At 51.9% G+C, this 17,141-nt stretch overlaps 1 protein-coding gene across 10 annotated transcripts in view; it reads left to right on the top strand.

The window, feature by feature from the left end:
• The window catches only part of IL34 (interleukin 34), a 63,643-nt gene extending 47,805 nt beyond the window's left edge, over window positions 1-15,838 (top strand). For 8 of the 10 annotated variants that reach the window (XM_059904866.1, XM_059904865.1, XM_059904862.1 and 5 more), the window contains 6 exons: window positions 4,429-4,840; window positions 10,209-10,342; window positions 11,173-11,250; window positions 11,538-11,699; window positions 14,553-14,685; window positions 14,919-15,838. In XM_059904866.1, the coding sequence (XP_059760849.1) occupies window positions 4,813-4,840; window positions 10,209-10,342; window positions 11,173-11,250; window positions 11,538-11,699; window positions 14,553-14,685; window positions 14,919-15,091 (708 nt within the window). In that variant the 5' untranslated portion in view covers window positions 4,429-4,812 and the 3' untranslated portion in view covers window positions 15,092-15,838. Of the gene's footprint in view, window positions 1-2,157; window positions 2,209-4,428; window positions 4,841-10,208; window positions 10,343-11,172; window positions 11,251-11,537; window positions 11,700-14,552; window positions 14,686-14,918 lie in introns of those variants that run through there. The other 2 variants (XM_059904867.1, XM_059904870.1) reach the window with 2 other exon arrangements.
• Window positions 15,839-17,141: the final 1,303 nt, after the last annotated feature.

Raw genomic sequence — 17,141 nt, 5'->3', positions numbered from 1 at the left:
CCATTTTGCCCTTCTCACCCTTCCGCTCTGGTAGCCACTGCTCTGTTCTCTGTATCTACATGTTTGTTTTTGTTTGGTTTGGTTTGTTCGTTTGTTTTTTATATTCCACGTGAGCAAAATCATATGGTATTGTATTTCTCTGACTTATTTCACTTAGCATGATACCCTCAAGGTGCATCAGTGTTGTCACAGATGGCAAGATTTCGTCTTTTTAATGGCTGAGTAGTATTCCATTGTATATATAATATATGCCACATCTTCTTTATTTATTCATCCATTTATTGACACTTAGGTTGTTTCCATATCTTGGCTATTTAAAATAATGCTATGATGAGCATAGGGGTGCATATTTCTTTTCAAATTAGTATTTTCATATTCTTTGGATAAATACCTAGAAATGTTGGGGGGAGTTCCCTGGTGGCACAGGGGTTAAGAATCTGCCTGCCAATGCAGGGGACACAGGTTCAAGCCCTGGTCCGGGAAGATCCCACATGCCATGGAGCAACTAAGACCGTGCACCACAACTACTGAGCCTGTGCTGTAGAGACCACGGGCCACAACTACTGAGCCTGCGTGCCACAGCTACTGAAGCCCGCACGCCTAGAGCCCGTGCTCTGCAACAAGAGAAGCCACTGCAATGAGAAGCTCGTGCACTGCAACGAAGAGTAGCCCCCGCTCGCTGCAACTAGAGAAAGCCCGCAAGCCAGCAATTAAGACCCAACGCAGCCAAAAAAGAAACAAAGGAAGGAAGGAAGAAAGAAAAAAAAAAGTTATATTAAAAAAAGAACACCCAGAAGTGTTGGGAATTCCCCGGCGGTCCAGTGGTTAGGACTCTGTGCTTTCACTGCCGTGGGCCCAGGTTCAATCCCTGGTCGGGGAACTAAGATCCCACAGCCACATGGCGTGGTCAAAACAAACAGACAAACAAACAAAAAACCCCAGAAGTGAAATACTTAGGTCATATGGTAGTCCTATTCTTAATATTTTGAGAAAACTCTGTACTGGTAAAACTCTGGCTTTACCAGTTTATAGTTCCACTAACATTGAATGAGGGTTCCCTTTTCTCCACATACTCACCAACACTTGTTATTTCTTGCCTATTTGATGATAGCAGTTCTAACAGATGTGAGGTAGGATCTTACTGTGGTTTTGATTTGTATTTCCCTAATTATTAGTGATGTTGAACATCTTTCCATGTGCCTGTTGGCTATCCGTATGTCTTCTTTGGAAAAATGTCTATTCAGCCCCTCTGCCCATTTTTTAGTCAGGTTGTTTGTTTTTTGCTGTTGTTGAATTGTATGAGTTCTTTATCTGTTATGAATATTAACCCCTTATTGGACGTATGATTTACAAATATCTTTTCCCATTTGGTAGGTTGTCTTTGTTTTGTTGGTGGTTTCCCTTGCTGTGCAGAAGCTTTTTAGTTTGATACAGTCCCATTTGTTTATTTTTGCTTTTGTTTCCCTTGCCTGAGGAGACATATCTAGAAAGATATTGTTAATACTGATGCCCAAGAGTATACTGCCTATGTTTTCTTCTAGGAGTTTTATGGTTTCAGGTTTTACATTAAAGTCTCTGATCCATTTTGAGTTGATTTTTGTGTATGGTGTGGGGTAGTGGTGTAGTTTAATTTTTTTGCATGTGGATGTCCAGTTTTCCCAACTCTATTTATTGAAGAGACGATCCTTTCGCCATTGTATGTTCCTTGTACCTTTGTAGTGAATTAGTTGTGTGGGTTTATTTGAACATAGATTCTGTATTAGATGATATAAGGGATTATTGATTTGGAAATGTGCAATAGTAGTAATGCGATTATATTTTTTAAAGAATCCTTACATACTGGTAAAATGGCCTGTCTGGGATTTGCTTTAAAATACTCTAGGGAAAAAAACGGAGGATGGATGAAACAGGAGTGACAGAATATTGATAATTTTTGAAGCTGAATAATGGCTATATGAGGATCCATTTTACTATTCTACTTTATTTGGGTTTGTTTAACAATGCTATAATAAAGTTTCAAAACATAAATCAAATGTGGCAGAGGGGAAAAAAAGTCTTGATTAGTATTGAATTCCAGAAAGTTCATCTTCCAATAGAAGATGCTGAGCTGGGCCCTAGGGCAATGAAAGCACAGCTTTGCCCCCAAGTCTTCCTGAGCTTCATTCAGAGGAGAGAAGCCACCGGAACCACTCCCAGAAGATGCTTTGGGTTAGAACTGACCTGGCTTTTTACAGAGCATTTGCAGAGATGATGCACTTTCGGGCTATATCAATTAGTTTTTGTTGTGTAACAAACTACCCCCAAAGCTTAGTGGTTTAAAATAAACAAACACTGATTATTTCTCATGATTCTGTGGGGTGGCTGGGATTCTGGGCTGACTTGACAGAGGCCAGATGGACTAGTTTAGGATGTTCTCACTCAAATGCCTGAGGCCTCCTATAGGAAGCTAGCCCGGAATTGTGTACATGACATGAAGCCCTCCCAGCAGCAAGAGAGGACAAGCCAAAGGCATAGGCACATCCCACTGGTCAGAGCAAGTCACAGGGCCAAGCCCAGATTAAAGGGAGGTAGAAATAGAGCCTCCTTTGCAGATTGGACTTGCACTGAATGGGATATGGGAGCCGAGGGAGCCAGTCAGGGTCTGACTCAGCCCACCTCTCTGAATGAGACTTACTACTCAGATGTGGCCAAGAGTGGGTCCTGTGTTATTCATGTGCCCCAGGTCTAGAATCCTCTTTCCACTGAGCAGAGGTGGTGGATGAAATGTTATTCAGAAATATAGACCCTGGGCTAATGGAATTAACCAGAAAAAAATCATTCCTATTTATGCTTTTGTTTAGCTTCTTTTTTCTGTGGCCGCAACTCAGCCCTATTTTTCATCCACCTCCTCCTTAAATTGAGCGTCTGTGACTCACTCTACAGGGCTGCTAGTTGCTAGAATGTCCCTCCCCACATTCTCAAAGGGCAGAGGGGCTTGATTCACAGGAGGACGATGGGGTTGGGCATGAGGCCTTGGGACAGCTCCCTCCCCCCAGGCCTGTTTCCTCATCTCTGGATGTGGAGGTGGCATGGAATGTCTCTGAGACCCTCGTGGCCCTGCCGTGCTTACAGGGAAGCTGTCAAGCTGGAGCAGGTGGTCCGGTGCTCTGTCCCCTGGGCCTCAGGTCAGGCCTGGCCACTTTGGGGAGAAGAATGCTCTGTGTAGGTGTAATAGATTGGTTGCAAAAGTGGCCCTAATTCTTCACACGCACCCACTTCCATAACTTTTTTAAAAATTTTTTAATTGAAGTATAGTTGATTTACAATGTTGTGTTACTTTCAGGTGTACAGCAAATTGATTCAGTTATATATACGCTCATGTTGCTCATTCATTTGAGGCACTATCTGTTGACTTCCCACCAAGGAACGTGTAGCTCCTCGTCACCCGCTTCCCTCACCACTCATGTGCACCCTCCCCAGGCCCTTGTCCTTCCAGGATCCTTAAGTCATGCTTCTGTTAAATTAACTTTCACTTTTTACTTGCTACTGTGACTTTGAAAATGCTATTTGCAATTGAATTATGTAGAATAATATTCCAACTTTTACTTGTCTAACTTTTCTCTGCATGAGCTTCCAAAGGGCTGTTCCAAACCCCTGGGTAAAGTGGGGGTGGGGTGGGAGAGGCAATTCTCAAACTCCTCCCCCTCCCTCTTCCCCACCAGAGAGAGACAGACAGACAGACATCCCCATTCTTTTAGGTGATTTCCTCTGTGCCCCTCCCCCTGAGAGAAGGCTCTGGCTTCTGTGCCATTAGGTAGCTCCCACTTTGTGCCTTCCTGGCTTCCGCACATCTCCCCCATTTCAGTGGATGGGTGGGACCACAGATGGCACCCAGGATTAGGGCTCTGTGGTGTGGCATGAAGGTGACCATGACCCCAGTTCTCACTTTCTCAGCTTCTCCGTACCGGTCTGGTGGTCTAGGGTGCATGGTGGGAGGCTTTCTGGGAGATTTCTGAGTGAGGAGGTGGCTAGGAGAGTGTTCTCTGGGGCATGGAGGGGTGCAGAGCCCGATTCTGGGCTTTTTTTAACCTCCCCACAGTCCAAGCCGTTCTTGTACTTTACCTGTGATCTGCCGCCTTCAGGAAGCTCCCTCGATTTAACCCACACAGCTCATTCATTCCGTGGTCCTGCTTTTGTTTTGGCCCCAGGCTGTCAGCTGGTGTCATTTTAACTTACTCCTGGGCTGGGGCTGCCCTTCGGTGGTTCTGTCGTTTCTGTGTCCCCGAGGAGCCAGCAGCCAGGGCAGGGCTGTGCGCCTCTGGCCTTCCCTGGTGGTCCCGGCCAGCGGAGGGTGCAACCTGCACAGTAGGCTCTGCGCGCCTGTGGCTGATGGCTGAGTGGCAGCACCACTCTTACATAATCAGTTTCTCTCCTCCTTTCTCTTTCCAGAGCCAGATTTCACACTGAGCAGCTGCAGACAGAGAAATCAGAGAAAGCACAACCCAGCCTCAGATTCCGAGGGGCCTGCTGGGGACTCTCTCCTCCTGCTTGGAAGGAAGACCCCGAGGCAGCCGTTTCAGGCCAGGTCTTGGCTGCCATGGGACTCACAGCCACTGCCCCCCGGCTGCCCTCTGCACTGCCAGGCAGATAAGGGTGAGCCCTGCCCAGGAGCACCTGCCGCCTCCTGCTGGGCCACTCCTCCGTGGCTAGCCCTTCCTCGACTTTGGGACACCTTTGCTGACCCGAGGCCATGTAGGCCCCACTCAGGCCTCTGTGGATAGACACATTGCTGGGGACACCACCTCTGCTCTCTGGGAGACCCAGCGCACCACCATGCCCCGGGGATTCGCCTGGCTGCGCTGTGAGTACTGGGGGGGTTCTGTGGGGACTGCCCAGGGAGAGCTTGGCCCAGAGCCAGGCTTCGTAACCATGGCAACCAGGGCATTCTTCCTGGTGAGAAGTTGAGATGCTTCCCAGCTTAATGGCAGGCACCCTTGGGGACTCCCACGCCGTCTGCCCTGTCTCCAGCTGACTGCAGCTCAGATGGGCATGGTGGGTATGAGCCTTAGGCTGGGTGGGCACAGTCAGTGGGTCACAGAGACAGAGGACAGGCACTGGGGGTAGGAGGCAGCGTCTCACTTGCTCAGACTCATTGGTGCTGGGGAGTACAGTGGGGATGCAGGTGGCAGAGAGATGATTTCTGGCCTCCCTGGGCATGACCAGCCAGGGGTGGGGGCTTGTGAAATTGCCTGGGCCCCGAGACTCATGGGAGTAGTGCAGCCTGTTACCTCTACCTTTCCCTCCATAAAGAGCTAAATCAAAAGGCAGAAAGAGAACAGTGTCTTTGGGGAAAAGAAAAATAGTTGAAATGAGGACAGAAAAGAAAAAGAATTGACAAGTCTCTCAGGCCTGCCTGCTGGTGGGAGGCCAGACCAAGCTCCCTTCAGACTCCAAGATTCAGTTTAATTGACTTAAATTCAACATATTTTTTTCTGGTGCCCCCCACATGCCCACTGGAGAGACACTGCCATGGTGACAAGGACCTGGGCTGTCTCGTGCGTCTCTCTCTAACACCTGGCATGGAGTTAGGTGCTAGGAACTGTGTGCCACTTGCATGAGGTCCGGGGTCTGATCCTGTGAGGTATTCACAGAGGAGATGGGTCCACCCTTGCCCTTGTGGAGGGTACTGCAAAGGGTCCGGATGTTCAGAACAGGTGGAAGGACCCAGACCCAGTGTTCTGGAATCTTCCAAGTCATGAGGAGCAGGGGGAGCAGGAGAAACAGCACGGCGAGGTGCTGCTTGAAATCTCAGAGGTGGGTGGGGTTCACACACGTAGACGTGGGGATGTGAGGACGGTGTTCCTTCCAGGGAGAGGGGGCAGCGTGAGCAAAGGCTCAGCAGTGAGAGCGTGAGAGGCCAGGCTGGAAAGCTGGTTTGGGCTCAGGTGGCTGAGGCCTTGAAAGCCAGAGTGAAGAGTGGCTAATTCATGAGATAACAGGGAGCCCTGGAAGGTCCGTGACCTGGGCGTGGGAGCTGAGATTGAGAGGTACTCTGCTTTCGGGAGATCAATTTGGCCGTGCTTTTGGGAGTTGCTGTCACAGCCTCCTGGGCAGGATGTGATAGGTGATGAGGGTTCCTTCTGGAGATGGAAGTGAGAATGAAGAGGCCTGGCAGAGGGGACAGAGCTCATGAAGGCAGAGCGCAGGATTGGCAAGGACTGGCTATGGGGTGAGGGGGAGGGAGGGATGAGGATCAGGGGCTCAGAGAGGGGCTGGGGTGCTGGAAAAGGAGTGGCTGCCGTAACAAATTGCCACAGTCTTGGCTTAAAACAGCAGAACTGTATTCTGTCACAGCTTTGGAGGTCAGAAGTCTGAAATCAAGTTGTCAAGGTTATGCTCCCTCTGAAGGCTCTCGGGGAGGATCCTTCTTGCCTCTTCCAGCTTCTGGTGGCTTCTGGCATTCCTTGGCTTGTGGCTGCATCACTCCAATCTGCCTTCATCTGTGAAGCCCATGTGAATGGTCTTTCCTTACATGTGTCTCTGTGTCCTTTCCTCTTCGTATAAGGGCACCAGTCATTGAATTTAGGGCCCACCCTAAATTCAAGAGGATTTCATCTGGAGATTCTTAATAACATTTGCAAAGACCCTATTTCCAAATAAGGTTGCATCTGAGGTTCTTGGTGAATGTAAATTTGGGGGTATCTACACACACAGGCACAGATGTGGAGGTGGTGGACAAGCCCCATTTGTCACTGCGCACAGGACATTACTCTTTCTTCAGTCTCCTCTTCTGTCTTGCAGGCCTCTTAACTGTGGAGATAGGGGGGCACGGCGGGCCTCCCGACCAGGGTTGCACTAGCTGTGGGGCTTTCAGAATGCAGAGGTACGTGAGGCTACAGCTGTGCTGGCCCTGCCTAGTTACCTGTTTGCTGGCCTGTTTTTCAGAGTGGAGGCAACAGGAAGGGAGCTTAAAATTGGGAATGGTAGTTGGGCTGCAGACTTGGAGGAGGTCTAAGTTTGGGAGAAGGCAGATCATCTGTGGACAGAGTTTCTGGGGCAACCCATGTGTGCCAGGCTGGGAAGCACGGAGGCTCTGTGAGTCTCTGCTACGAGGCTAGTGGCCAGGCCCCCGAAGGCTCCAGACTGGGACTCAGATGAGGGCAGGTGGGGTAGGACTTGGGGGTGGAGTGGGCAGCCACAGGGTGACTGCCACACTGGAAAGAAGGCTCAGTGTGGACAGGGATACTGATTTTTAAAGAAAAGATGGAAATTTGGATTTTTATGTGAAATCTCTGTGAACCAGAATGTGGCCCTAAGGACACCAATTTGTAAACTGTCACTTTCTGTCAAGTGCGGTCCCCAGACCAGCAGCATCAGTTTTACTTCAGGACTTGTTAGAAATGCAGATTCTCTGCCCCCCCCACTCCACTACCTCATACCTGCTCAATCAGATACCCTGGGTGGGCCTTTACCAGCTTCTACAGGAGACCCAGATGCCTGCTCCCGGTTCCCTGCTCGACGTGAACCCCAAAGTGCTGAGTAACACGTCCTCGCTGTGGTTCACAGCGCTGTGCATTCACACACTGGGAGCTGCGTTGTCTGGTCAAGACAGTGAGTGAGGGGCTTCCCTGGTGGCGCAGTGGTTAAGAATCCACCTGCCAATTCAGGGGACACAGGTTCGAGCCCTGGTCCCGGAAGATCCCACATGCCGCGGAGCAACTAAGCCCGTTCGCCACAACTGCTGAGCCTGCGCTCTAGAGTCCACGAGCCACAACTACTGAGCCCACGTGCCACAACTACTGAAACCTGCACGCTCTAGGGCCTGCGTGCCGCAACTACTGAGCCTGTGTGCTGCAGCTACTGAAGCCCACATGCCTAGAGCCCATGCTCCGCAACAAGAGAAGCCACTGCAATGAGAAGCCCGCGCACCACAATGAAGAGTAGCCCCCACTTGCGGCAACTAGAGAAAGCCCGCACACAGCAATGAAGACCCAAAGCAGCCAAAAAAAAAAAAAAGACAATGAGTGAATTGGACAGATGGTGCTAGAGACAGGGGTTGGTTCTAGAGATAGGGGTTGGTGCTAGAGACGGGTTGGTGGCTGGCGTAGGCAGGGGAGCCTCTGGGGAGGGAAGGAGTCTTGGTGAGACCTTGGAAGGGGTCTGCCATGTGAGAGGATACCCAGGGCAGGGGCAATGTGTGAGCCTAAACCCTGAGGCAGGAATGATCCTGACCAGCAGGGGTGCCAAGCTGAGAGTGTTAATGACGTAGAGACAAGGGAGAAAGCAAGCAGAAACACTGATTTATCTGTTCCCTTGTCCAAATATTGGGTTGAGAACATGGGAAGAGAGAGACAGAGGAAGTGCAAAATGGATTGCAAATTTGCAAGTTTGCAAAAAATGTGGTATCAGACTTCTATGAGGGGAAGGGCTGGTGGGCTGCAGGCCATAAGGGGCATAGGCTTGAGTAAGCCTGAGCTTCTGGCCCAGCAGGGGCACAGGCATGGCAGCAGCACTGAGAAGGGGGTGGGAAAGTGAGTGTCAGCAGGCCCAGGCCGGTGAGGGTTTAAGAACAAAAGTCTCCCTAAGTGCCAGGGAAGTGAGTGCAGAAAGTCTGGTCAGTAATTGCTGCTCACAACCAGGGGCGAATCAAAGAGGTGACTCAGCCTGCCTGGCTATTTTGGGGGAAAAAAGGAAGAAAGAGAGAAAGAGAGAGAAGAAGGAGGACGGAAGGGAGGAAGGAAGGAAGAGGGAGAAAAGGAAAAAAAATTACTGCTTTTGACTATTAACAATAATACATACTAATTATAGAATGTAAAATATATCCTAAAAAATATAAAGAAGAACATAAAAATCTCCCATAGAGATTTGGTGCATTTCTTTCCATTGCATTTTCTATACACACACATACACATAATTAACAAAATTCAAGTCATGCTTTATACCCAGATACGGTGTGTTGAATCATGCTTTTTAAAACTTTGCTAAGCATATCAAAAGTATTTTTCTTATCATATAAGCATATCATAAGTATTCTTTGGCAATGTGATTTTTATTGGCTACATTCGTTATTATTGAACATCTAGGCCACTTACAGATGTTCACTATTACAAAATAATACTGCAAAGGAAAGTCTTTGTCACAAATCTTTCGGTTATGTCTCTCTTTTGTTTTCCTTCACGTTTATTCCTAGAAATGAGTTTAATGGGTCAAAGAGTGTGGACAATTTTAAAGCTTAGTGGGTTGAAGTGTGTGGGCATTATTAAGTCCACTAATAACAAAAATTGCCAAATTGCTTTCCAGGATGAGAGCATCTGCCTCACTATTTTGCCAGCAGCAAGTGTCATTAAAATAAAATAAAACAACAGTAACAACAACAAAAAAGTCTTTCCATTTGGTAGGTGAAACATGTATCGATTGTTTTGACGTGAATTTATTAGCGAGGTTGAGTTTCAGATACGTCTCTTGCCCATCTATATTTTGTTCTTTCTGCTCCCATCAACTTAACCCTTGTTCATGTTTGTTGCAAATTCTCTCAGATAATTTTTGTAAGTCTGTTCAGTTACACAGAAATCACACTGTTTTTAAAGTCACAGTGACCTGCAGTGGTGAAGGCTGGTAATGTTTGGATCGTTTGTTAGCGGGGAAGAGAAACAGCCTGAGGTTCGCTCAGCATCCCGGAAAGACCAAACTGGAAGGGCCGCTACAAACCTGCTGGTACCTCTAATTAAGAGGCATGTCAAGGTCAGATAGAGCAGGGAGGACAATGGAGTGGGTCGCCCAAGAGTCATTTGTAGAGCTGGACCTAGAATCCACAGCTCCAGAGTCTCTGGATGGAAAATGCAGCGAAAGGCTTTGAAAACTCAGAGGCTCTAGATAGGGGCAGGGGTTACCATGGAAAGGAGGCTGTGCCTGCCCCCTGGGGCAGGAGTGGGAAGGAGACTGGAGACCAATCCCAGGACGTGGCTCCTGGGGGGCTTTGCCAGCCTTGGGTGGGAGGTGGCTGGGCTGGACGGTTCATGCTTGTCTGCATTGCTGTCCTGGAGCCCGGACCGCAGGGAGAGTATTCCTGGCTCTGGGAAGGCCTCCTTGGGACGCTGCGCCCCCCACCCCGGCCCTTCCGAGAGGACTTGTGACTGGGAAAAGGGAGGTCGTGAGCACAGCTCTGCATACCCGGGCGGTGTGGGAGCCACGCAGGTGGCTCACGTGTTCTTGTTGTGTGCGGTCCACAGATCTCGGGATCTTCCTGGGCATGGCCTTGGGGAACGAGGGTTTGGAGGTGTGGCCCTTAACCCGGAGCGAGGAGTGTGCCATCACTGGCTTTCTGCGGGACAAGCTGCAGTACCGGAACCGCCTTCAGTACATGGTAACCACGTCGGCACTCGTTGTGTCCCTCTTCCAAAGCCCTGTGTCTCATGCGACATAAGGACCTGGAAATTCAGTCCCTCTCCTTGGACTTGTGTCAGGCCTGTGCCTGCCATGGCTCCCTTCTCCCTCACACACACCCATGTGCCTGGTCTGCACGTCCTGTCCCCGCTCCTGCCATCCTTCCCGGGGCCTCCAACCCTCCTATCTCATCTGACCTTTGATCCCACCTCCACGTGGCACTCACCCAGTGACTCAGGAATGGATTTCAGGAAACCATGGGGGAACCCCAGACACTATTTAGCAGGGGAGATAAGGACCTAGAAATTAGAATGTTTGATTCTTTTTATAGGGTGGACCACGTGGCATGTGGCTCTGTAGGTCTTTTTTTTTTTTTAACAGCTTTTTTGAGATATAATTCACATACCACACACCTCACTTGTTCAGGTGTACATTTCTGTGGCTTTTAGTGTATTCGCAAAGTCATGAAACCATCACCATGGTAAGTTTTAGAGCAATCTTTTAAAGTCATTTTCCTCACCCCTCCTAAAGGATATGATTCTCTAGGAGTAGTAAGCCTCTCATCCTACATTTTGGCTCGAGACTTATGCCTTAACACGTTTTGTTTTGTTTCACCTTCCCTGTGTCCCAGAGGAAAGAGCTGTCTTTATCCCAACTGGGAGCCAAGCACATGTTTTCTGTAGAGGACCACCGCTGCCATCAAGGGCCGGTCCTGGGTCCTCTTCTGCTGCATCAATTTCTTCTCGGAAGTTGGGGGAGTCTGAGCCATTTCTGACTCTGATCTCATCCTTTGTTCTTGTATCTCCCCAGAAACACTACTTCCCCATCAACTACAGGGTCAGTGTGCCTTACGAGGGGGTACTCCGAATGGCCAACGTCACCAGGCTGGTGAGAATCCCCCCTCTGGAATGGGGAGGCCCCTGCCTCCTGGGACATCCTGTGGACCCTGCCTGGAGGCACATTGGTCTGGGCAGATCCTGTTGCCAGGGGTCTTTCCTGGCCCCTCAAGCAAGCCTGCCCTTGGCTCAGGCCCCAGGTGCCCCTCCCACCCCATCCACAGTGGATGCCCGTGGTCTGCCCCCTGTGCAGGGCAAATCTGGGGGGCGGTCAGAGCTGTGGGGGGCAGGCCCAGAGGCTCCTGTCTGGGGTTTCAATAATTTCTCCTGTCCCTGCAGCAGAGGGCCCGGGTGAGCCAACAGGAGCTGCGGTATCTGTGGGTCTTGGTGAGTCTCAGTGCTACTGAGTGGGTGCAGGAGGTGCTGCTCGAGGGCCATCCATCCTGGAAGTACCTGGAGGAGGTACATACGCTGCTGCTGGATGTCAAACAAGGCCTCCCGGTGAGCTGTGCAGAGGTGCAGGTGGCCAGGGCGGGTGCGTGTGTGTGTGTGTGTGTGTGTGTGTGTGTGTGTGGCCAAAAACTATCAAGGGAGAAGATAAAGGCATGGAAAGTTCTGGCATGTCCTGGAGAGTGTGGGAGAAATGGGGGGGGGGGCAGGGTGGTGGCCTGGGCTTGGGGGGCAAGAGATGCACCTGAGACCCTGTTCTTATGCTCTGCAACCCTGGGCGAGTCATTGATCCCTCTCACTTTATTTCCACATCTAAGAAAAGAGGGAAAGGGGGAGGGATAAATGGGTGGAGCACAGGAGGGTTGAGGGCAATGAAACTCTTCTGTATGATGCTGTAACGGTGGGTATAATTGCATTTGTCAAAGCCCATTGAAAGTACAACAGAAAGAGTGAACCCTAACATAAACGTACCTTAATTAATAATAATAATAGAGGTTCCCGATCGCTGCCTGTTGAGCAGTGTTGATCGGAGGCCTGGGGGATACGTCTTCCAAAAAGCCTAGAGAGTAAGGTGACAGGGTCGGTGTGTGTCCTTGCAGGCCATGTGCCATGGGACCCCTCCCCACACCCCCGCCTTGCCCTACTGCCCCCCCCCCACCAGCCCTCCTTAGGACCCTGGTACACAACTGCCCCGGGGCCCCACCTGCTGCCCAGCAAGAACAGCCAACAGGAAGCCAACTGTGAGCTTCTGCTGACACCAGGGCTCGGGGCCAGCACCTGCTTTTGCAGCTGCCGAGAACTTTGTGGAGGCTCTCCATTCTGGCGGGGACCGGGAGACCCAGCCATTTCCTTGGTGGCTTTCTTGTGCCTGTGGGCAGGGGGGGTTGGAGCTGACCTGGGGAACGGACTGTGTTCCATCCTCAATTTTCCTTGGGAGTGTCTCTGGCTCTGTGAGCTCTGGGGAGCTGGTTTGGGGGCTGGGAAGGAGATTGTGGGTAGGCTGAGGCCCTGCCCACCTGGGCTCTTCAGATTGAACCAGCTTTTTTTTTTAAAGATTTTTTTTTTGACGTGGACCATTTTCAAAGTCTTTATTGAATTTGTTACAATATTGCTTCTGTTTTATGTTTTTGTTTTTGACCATGAGGCATGTGGGATCTTAGCTCCCCAACCAGGGATCGAACCCGCACCCACTGCATTGGAAGGCGAAGTCTTAACCACTGGACCACCAGGGAAGTCCCTGAACCAACTTTTAACCTCTTCTTTCTCACAGTGTTAATGGTTGATGGCCCGTTCCATATGTGTCCAACATCTATGGGGCAGTGGGTCCTCCCTCTAGGGAGAGGGCCATGGGAAGGGGCCCTTTGCCCTCCTACCACCCTCACTTCTCTCTCTAAGCCTTTGTATATTAGTTTTTTTGGGGACTGCCGTCACAAATTACTACCAACTGGTGGCTTAAAACAACAGAAATTATTCTATCGCAGTTCTGGAGACCAGAAGTCTGAAATCAAGGTGTCAGCAGGGCCATGCTCCCTCCAAAGGCTCCAGAGGAGGATCTTTCCCACCTCTTCCAGCTTCTGGTGGCTGATGGTGTTCTTGGCTTGTGCAGCGTCACTCCACCTTCCGCCTCTGTCTTCACATGGCCTTTCCCTCTGTGTCCCAGAGAAGGACCTGTGTCCTTTCTCTTACAAGGGCAACAGTCATTGGATTTAGGGCCCACCATAAATCCAGACTGATCTCATCTGGAGATCCCTGACTTAATTACATCTGCATAGACCCCATTTCCAAACAGGTCACATTTGCAGGTACTAAGGATTAGGCCTTGGACAGAGCTTTTTTAGGGGGTTGTGGGGCAGGGGGACACACAGTTCAACCTAGAACACTTTACTTTTAGGAAGGTCCTTCCCCAGCTCAGGTCCCATATTTCCTCCTGCTCCATGTCTTTTTTTTTTTTTAATATTATTATTTGTTTATTTATACATACATTTATTTATTTATTTATTTTTATGTTTGGCTGCCTTGGGTCTTCGTTGCTGCACGCGGGCTTTCTCTAGTTGCGGCGAGCAGGGGCCACTCTTCGTTGCGGTGTGCGGGCTTCTCAGCGGTGGCTTCTCTTTGTTGCGGAGCACGGGCTCTAGGCACGTAGGCTTCAGTAGTTGTGGCGTGCGGGGGCTCAGTAGTTGTGGCTCGTGGGCTCTAGAGCGCAGGCTCAGTAGTTGTGGCGCACGGGCTTAGTTGCTCCACAGCATGTGGGATCTTCCCGGACCAGGGCTTGAACCCGCATCCCCTGCACTAGCAGGCGGATTCTTAACCACTGCGCCACCAGGGAAGTCCCGTGCTCCGTGTCTTCTATGACGGTTCTGGCCCCTGCTCTGTTCCTCCCATGGTGCCTGGTGCTCCCCACACCAGGTTCCTTTTGTTAAGTGTTGTGGAGAGGAGACCCCGAGCTTGGAGCTGGAGACCCAGACCTGTCAGTGCGCCTCACGATATGACTGACCCTCCTGAGGGTCCTGTCTCTTCTTCACTGGAGTCGGTGTGGGTCTTTGCATCCTGAAGGACAGTGTCCCTGGGATAGGGACTCCTCATGTGGTGGTGGCCGGGCCTGGGCTAGAACAGCAGGGATGCCCCCAGCTCCTCCCTGTCTGGCCTGCCCCTAGGAGAGGAAAAGAGAAGCTTCTGTGTGTTGTGCTTGAGTGAGGGACATCGAGGGAGCCCCTCCCAGGAAAAATGGCACCTGCAGGAAGGAGAGAAATTGCTCTCAGGCGTCCTGGTCACAGGGATCTCTTGTCCTCCTTCCAGGCAGGACAGCCACCACCACCCCCCCCCCCCCGCCCCCCAGAGCTCTCCTGGGATCTCTTCACAGGCTGGGGGTGGCACCTGTGGTCCTAAAGGTTTCCTCCCTTCCAGGGTGTGGAGGTCAGCCCCCAGGTGGAAGCAGTGTTGTCCCTCCTGAGTGCCCCAGGAAGCCTGAAGCCGGTGCGGCCCAAAGCTCTGCTGGACAACTGCTTGCGGGTCATGGAGCTGTTGTACTGCTCTTGCTGTAAGGAGCTCTGAGGGGCTGGGGGCGGGACACTGGGTGTCTGAGCCCAGGTCACTGAGCAGAGCTGGGACCCTCCTCGGCATGCCCTCTGCTTCCCAGGGCTACAGGCCATTTCTGGAAGCTGAGACGGGCCCTGGGTACAGGGAGGACAATGTGGCTTGGTCTGGGGATGAGGCGGGTGTTGACCACTCCTGCAATCTTATTTGTGTCTGCGTGTGGTGTGTCGCCTGCAGGTAAACAAAGCCCTGTCCTGAACTGGCAGGACTGTGAGGTGCCAAGGCCTCAGCCTCACAGCCTGGAGCCCTCGTCACAGTGTGTGGCCGCCCAGCTGTACCCCCTGCGCCAGCAGCCCCCCGCCTCCCTGCCCCACTCCCCGGCACCCACGGCTGGGGCCCCGGCGCAGTGACGCTGCTGAGGGCACAGGGCGAAGGCCTCCTGCCCTGAGTGGCCTGCATGGTAACTGGGTGGGGCAGCTGGAGGAGCTCCTGCAGGAGATGGACTGGGCCTGAGGCTTCTCTGGGTGGTGGTGGGAGCTCCTCTTGAGAGAGGAGACCCTAGAGGGGTATTTCTCCTTTGAGGGGGACTCAGTGCCTGAGAAGGGTTCAGCTTCCCGCCTTCCATACCTCCCGTGGTCTCACCTGGCGCGGTAGGCGCTGGGGGGCACCTGAAGGTCAATGAAGACAGAGCCTACGGCCCCTCCTGGCACTGCCCGGGCTGCCCCCTTCCCTGAGGGCAGGGCTGACCGTCTCCTAAGCCCAAAGAGGTGAGAGCTGTACCAGGTGGGCATGGTGGGGGGGGGACACGACTCAGCAAGGCCAGGGAGAGGGCAGCAAAGCTGGGGAGAGGGCGTAGCCAAATGCCACATCTTGCCACAGTTCCCTTTATTTTTTCTATTAAACACCTGCTTTGTTTTGGTTTGTTTTGGTTTGCTTTGCATCTGCAAGGGTGAACCTGGAGAAGGCCCACCTGGAGAAGGCCGCTTTCCCCTCCTGCCAGGTGCAGGAGGCAGGAGGAGGGGGTGGGCTGGTCTGGCCCTGGGGCCTCGGTCTGAGGATTCAGATTTGGAATGGTCAGGGCCTTAGCCAGGGCCCTGGAATGGTAGATATTTGCGGGACGGAGTTCCTTCCAGCCCTGCCCCAGCCCCTGAAGCCTTAGCCAGCCTGACTGCGGGTTGGGGGGGGGGAGCGGGGGGGGGCTTATGTCACACAGTGCGTCCTGGCCACTGCCCTCTCCCCCTCCATCTGGCAGCCCCAAGACCGCCCCCAGCAGGGACAGAGCTGAGGCATTCAAAGGCACGGGTTCTGGCATGAGACCTGGTGACTCCTGCACGCCCCCCACCCCCCCATCACAGAGCCCCGCCCCCAGCGGGGATCTGGGATGGGCAAGGGCTGGGGTGCTGCCCGGTGAGCAGCGGTGGAGGAAGCCAGGCGGAGGCAGGGGTGTTAATTACAGTACAACTTTATTAATACTGGAATCTTCACAGTGCATTTGTTACTTGTAGCAGTGACTATTTAAATCAAGGAGAGGGTGGGTTGCAGGGGGGTGGGGGGGGGGGGAAGGAGAGGATCATTTATCCAAAAACGGACAGAAAGAAAAGAAACAAAATGGTTCAGATGGGATGGGGGCGGTGAGGGGGTGGTGGAGGGAAGAAAAAGTGAGTAGGAACCAGGAGGGGGGGCCTGGGGTGGGGAAATAAATTAAAAAAAGGAACAAGTTAACAACAGCACCAGAAAAGTTACTTCAGTCAAAAGACACTTTTTGAAAAGAATATTTCTCTGTACAAAAAGAAAAATTAAACAAACGTAAAGAAGTCCCCCAAACCAAAGTTTGTGATGCGGGATGGCTGGCTCGGATCCCAAAGGGATGGGCCTACAAGGTGGTCACTAAATGGAGGAGAGGCGATCAAGGGGATGGAGGAGTTATGTACAGCCCTGGGGGTGGCTTGGAGGGGAAGGGCGCCACCGGAGTATGGGTTGGGGTGGGGGGTGGGGCAGCTGTGCCACACCCACCCCCTCCCTGGGTCTCCGAAGCCATCCCCCTCCCCAGGGGCAAGCTCTTCCTCATGGGGACTCAGCTACCCCACACCCCACTGCCCCTTACCCTGCTCACATCACATAACCTGCATCTTAAATCAGCCCACCTGGGCAAACCCTGTGGTGAGGGGCAGTGTAAGCCCCGCCCCAAACCTTCAAATACAGGCCACCTGCTCTGCCGGCTCCTTCCTCGCCCGGCCCTCCTCCAGGTGTGGTGTGCTCAGCAAGTCTCCTTTCTCCGACCTAGCGACTTACAGGTACCGTTCTCCACCCGCTTTCGGGGACCCCGCGTGGCTCCATCCACTCAGGGGCATCCTTGGTTCCCCACACCCGCCTGGCTGCTGTGCCTAGACCCCCGTTTCCGGCACAAGAACTACCAGGAGCCCGGGCTCCATCCAGACCAGGAAAAGCCAGCTCTCCTGA

Source organism: Balaenoptera ricei, chromosome 19 (genome assembly GCF_028023285.1).
Source record: "Balaenoptera ricei isolate mBalRic1 chromosome 19, mBalRic1.hap2, whole genome shotgun sequence".
NCBI classification, from domain to species: Eukaryota; Metazoa; Chordata; class Mammalia; order Artiodactyla; family Balaenopteridae; genus Balaenoptera; species Balaenoptera ricei.
Note: the sequence above shows the minus strand (reverse complement) of the source record. Positions and strands in the feature narration are given on the sequence as shown.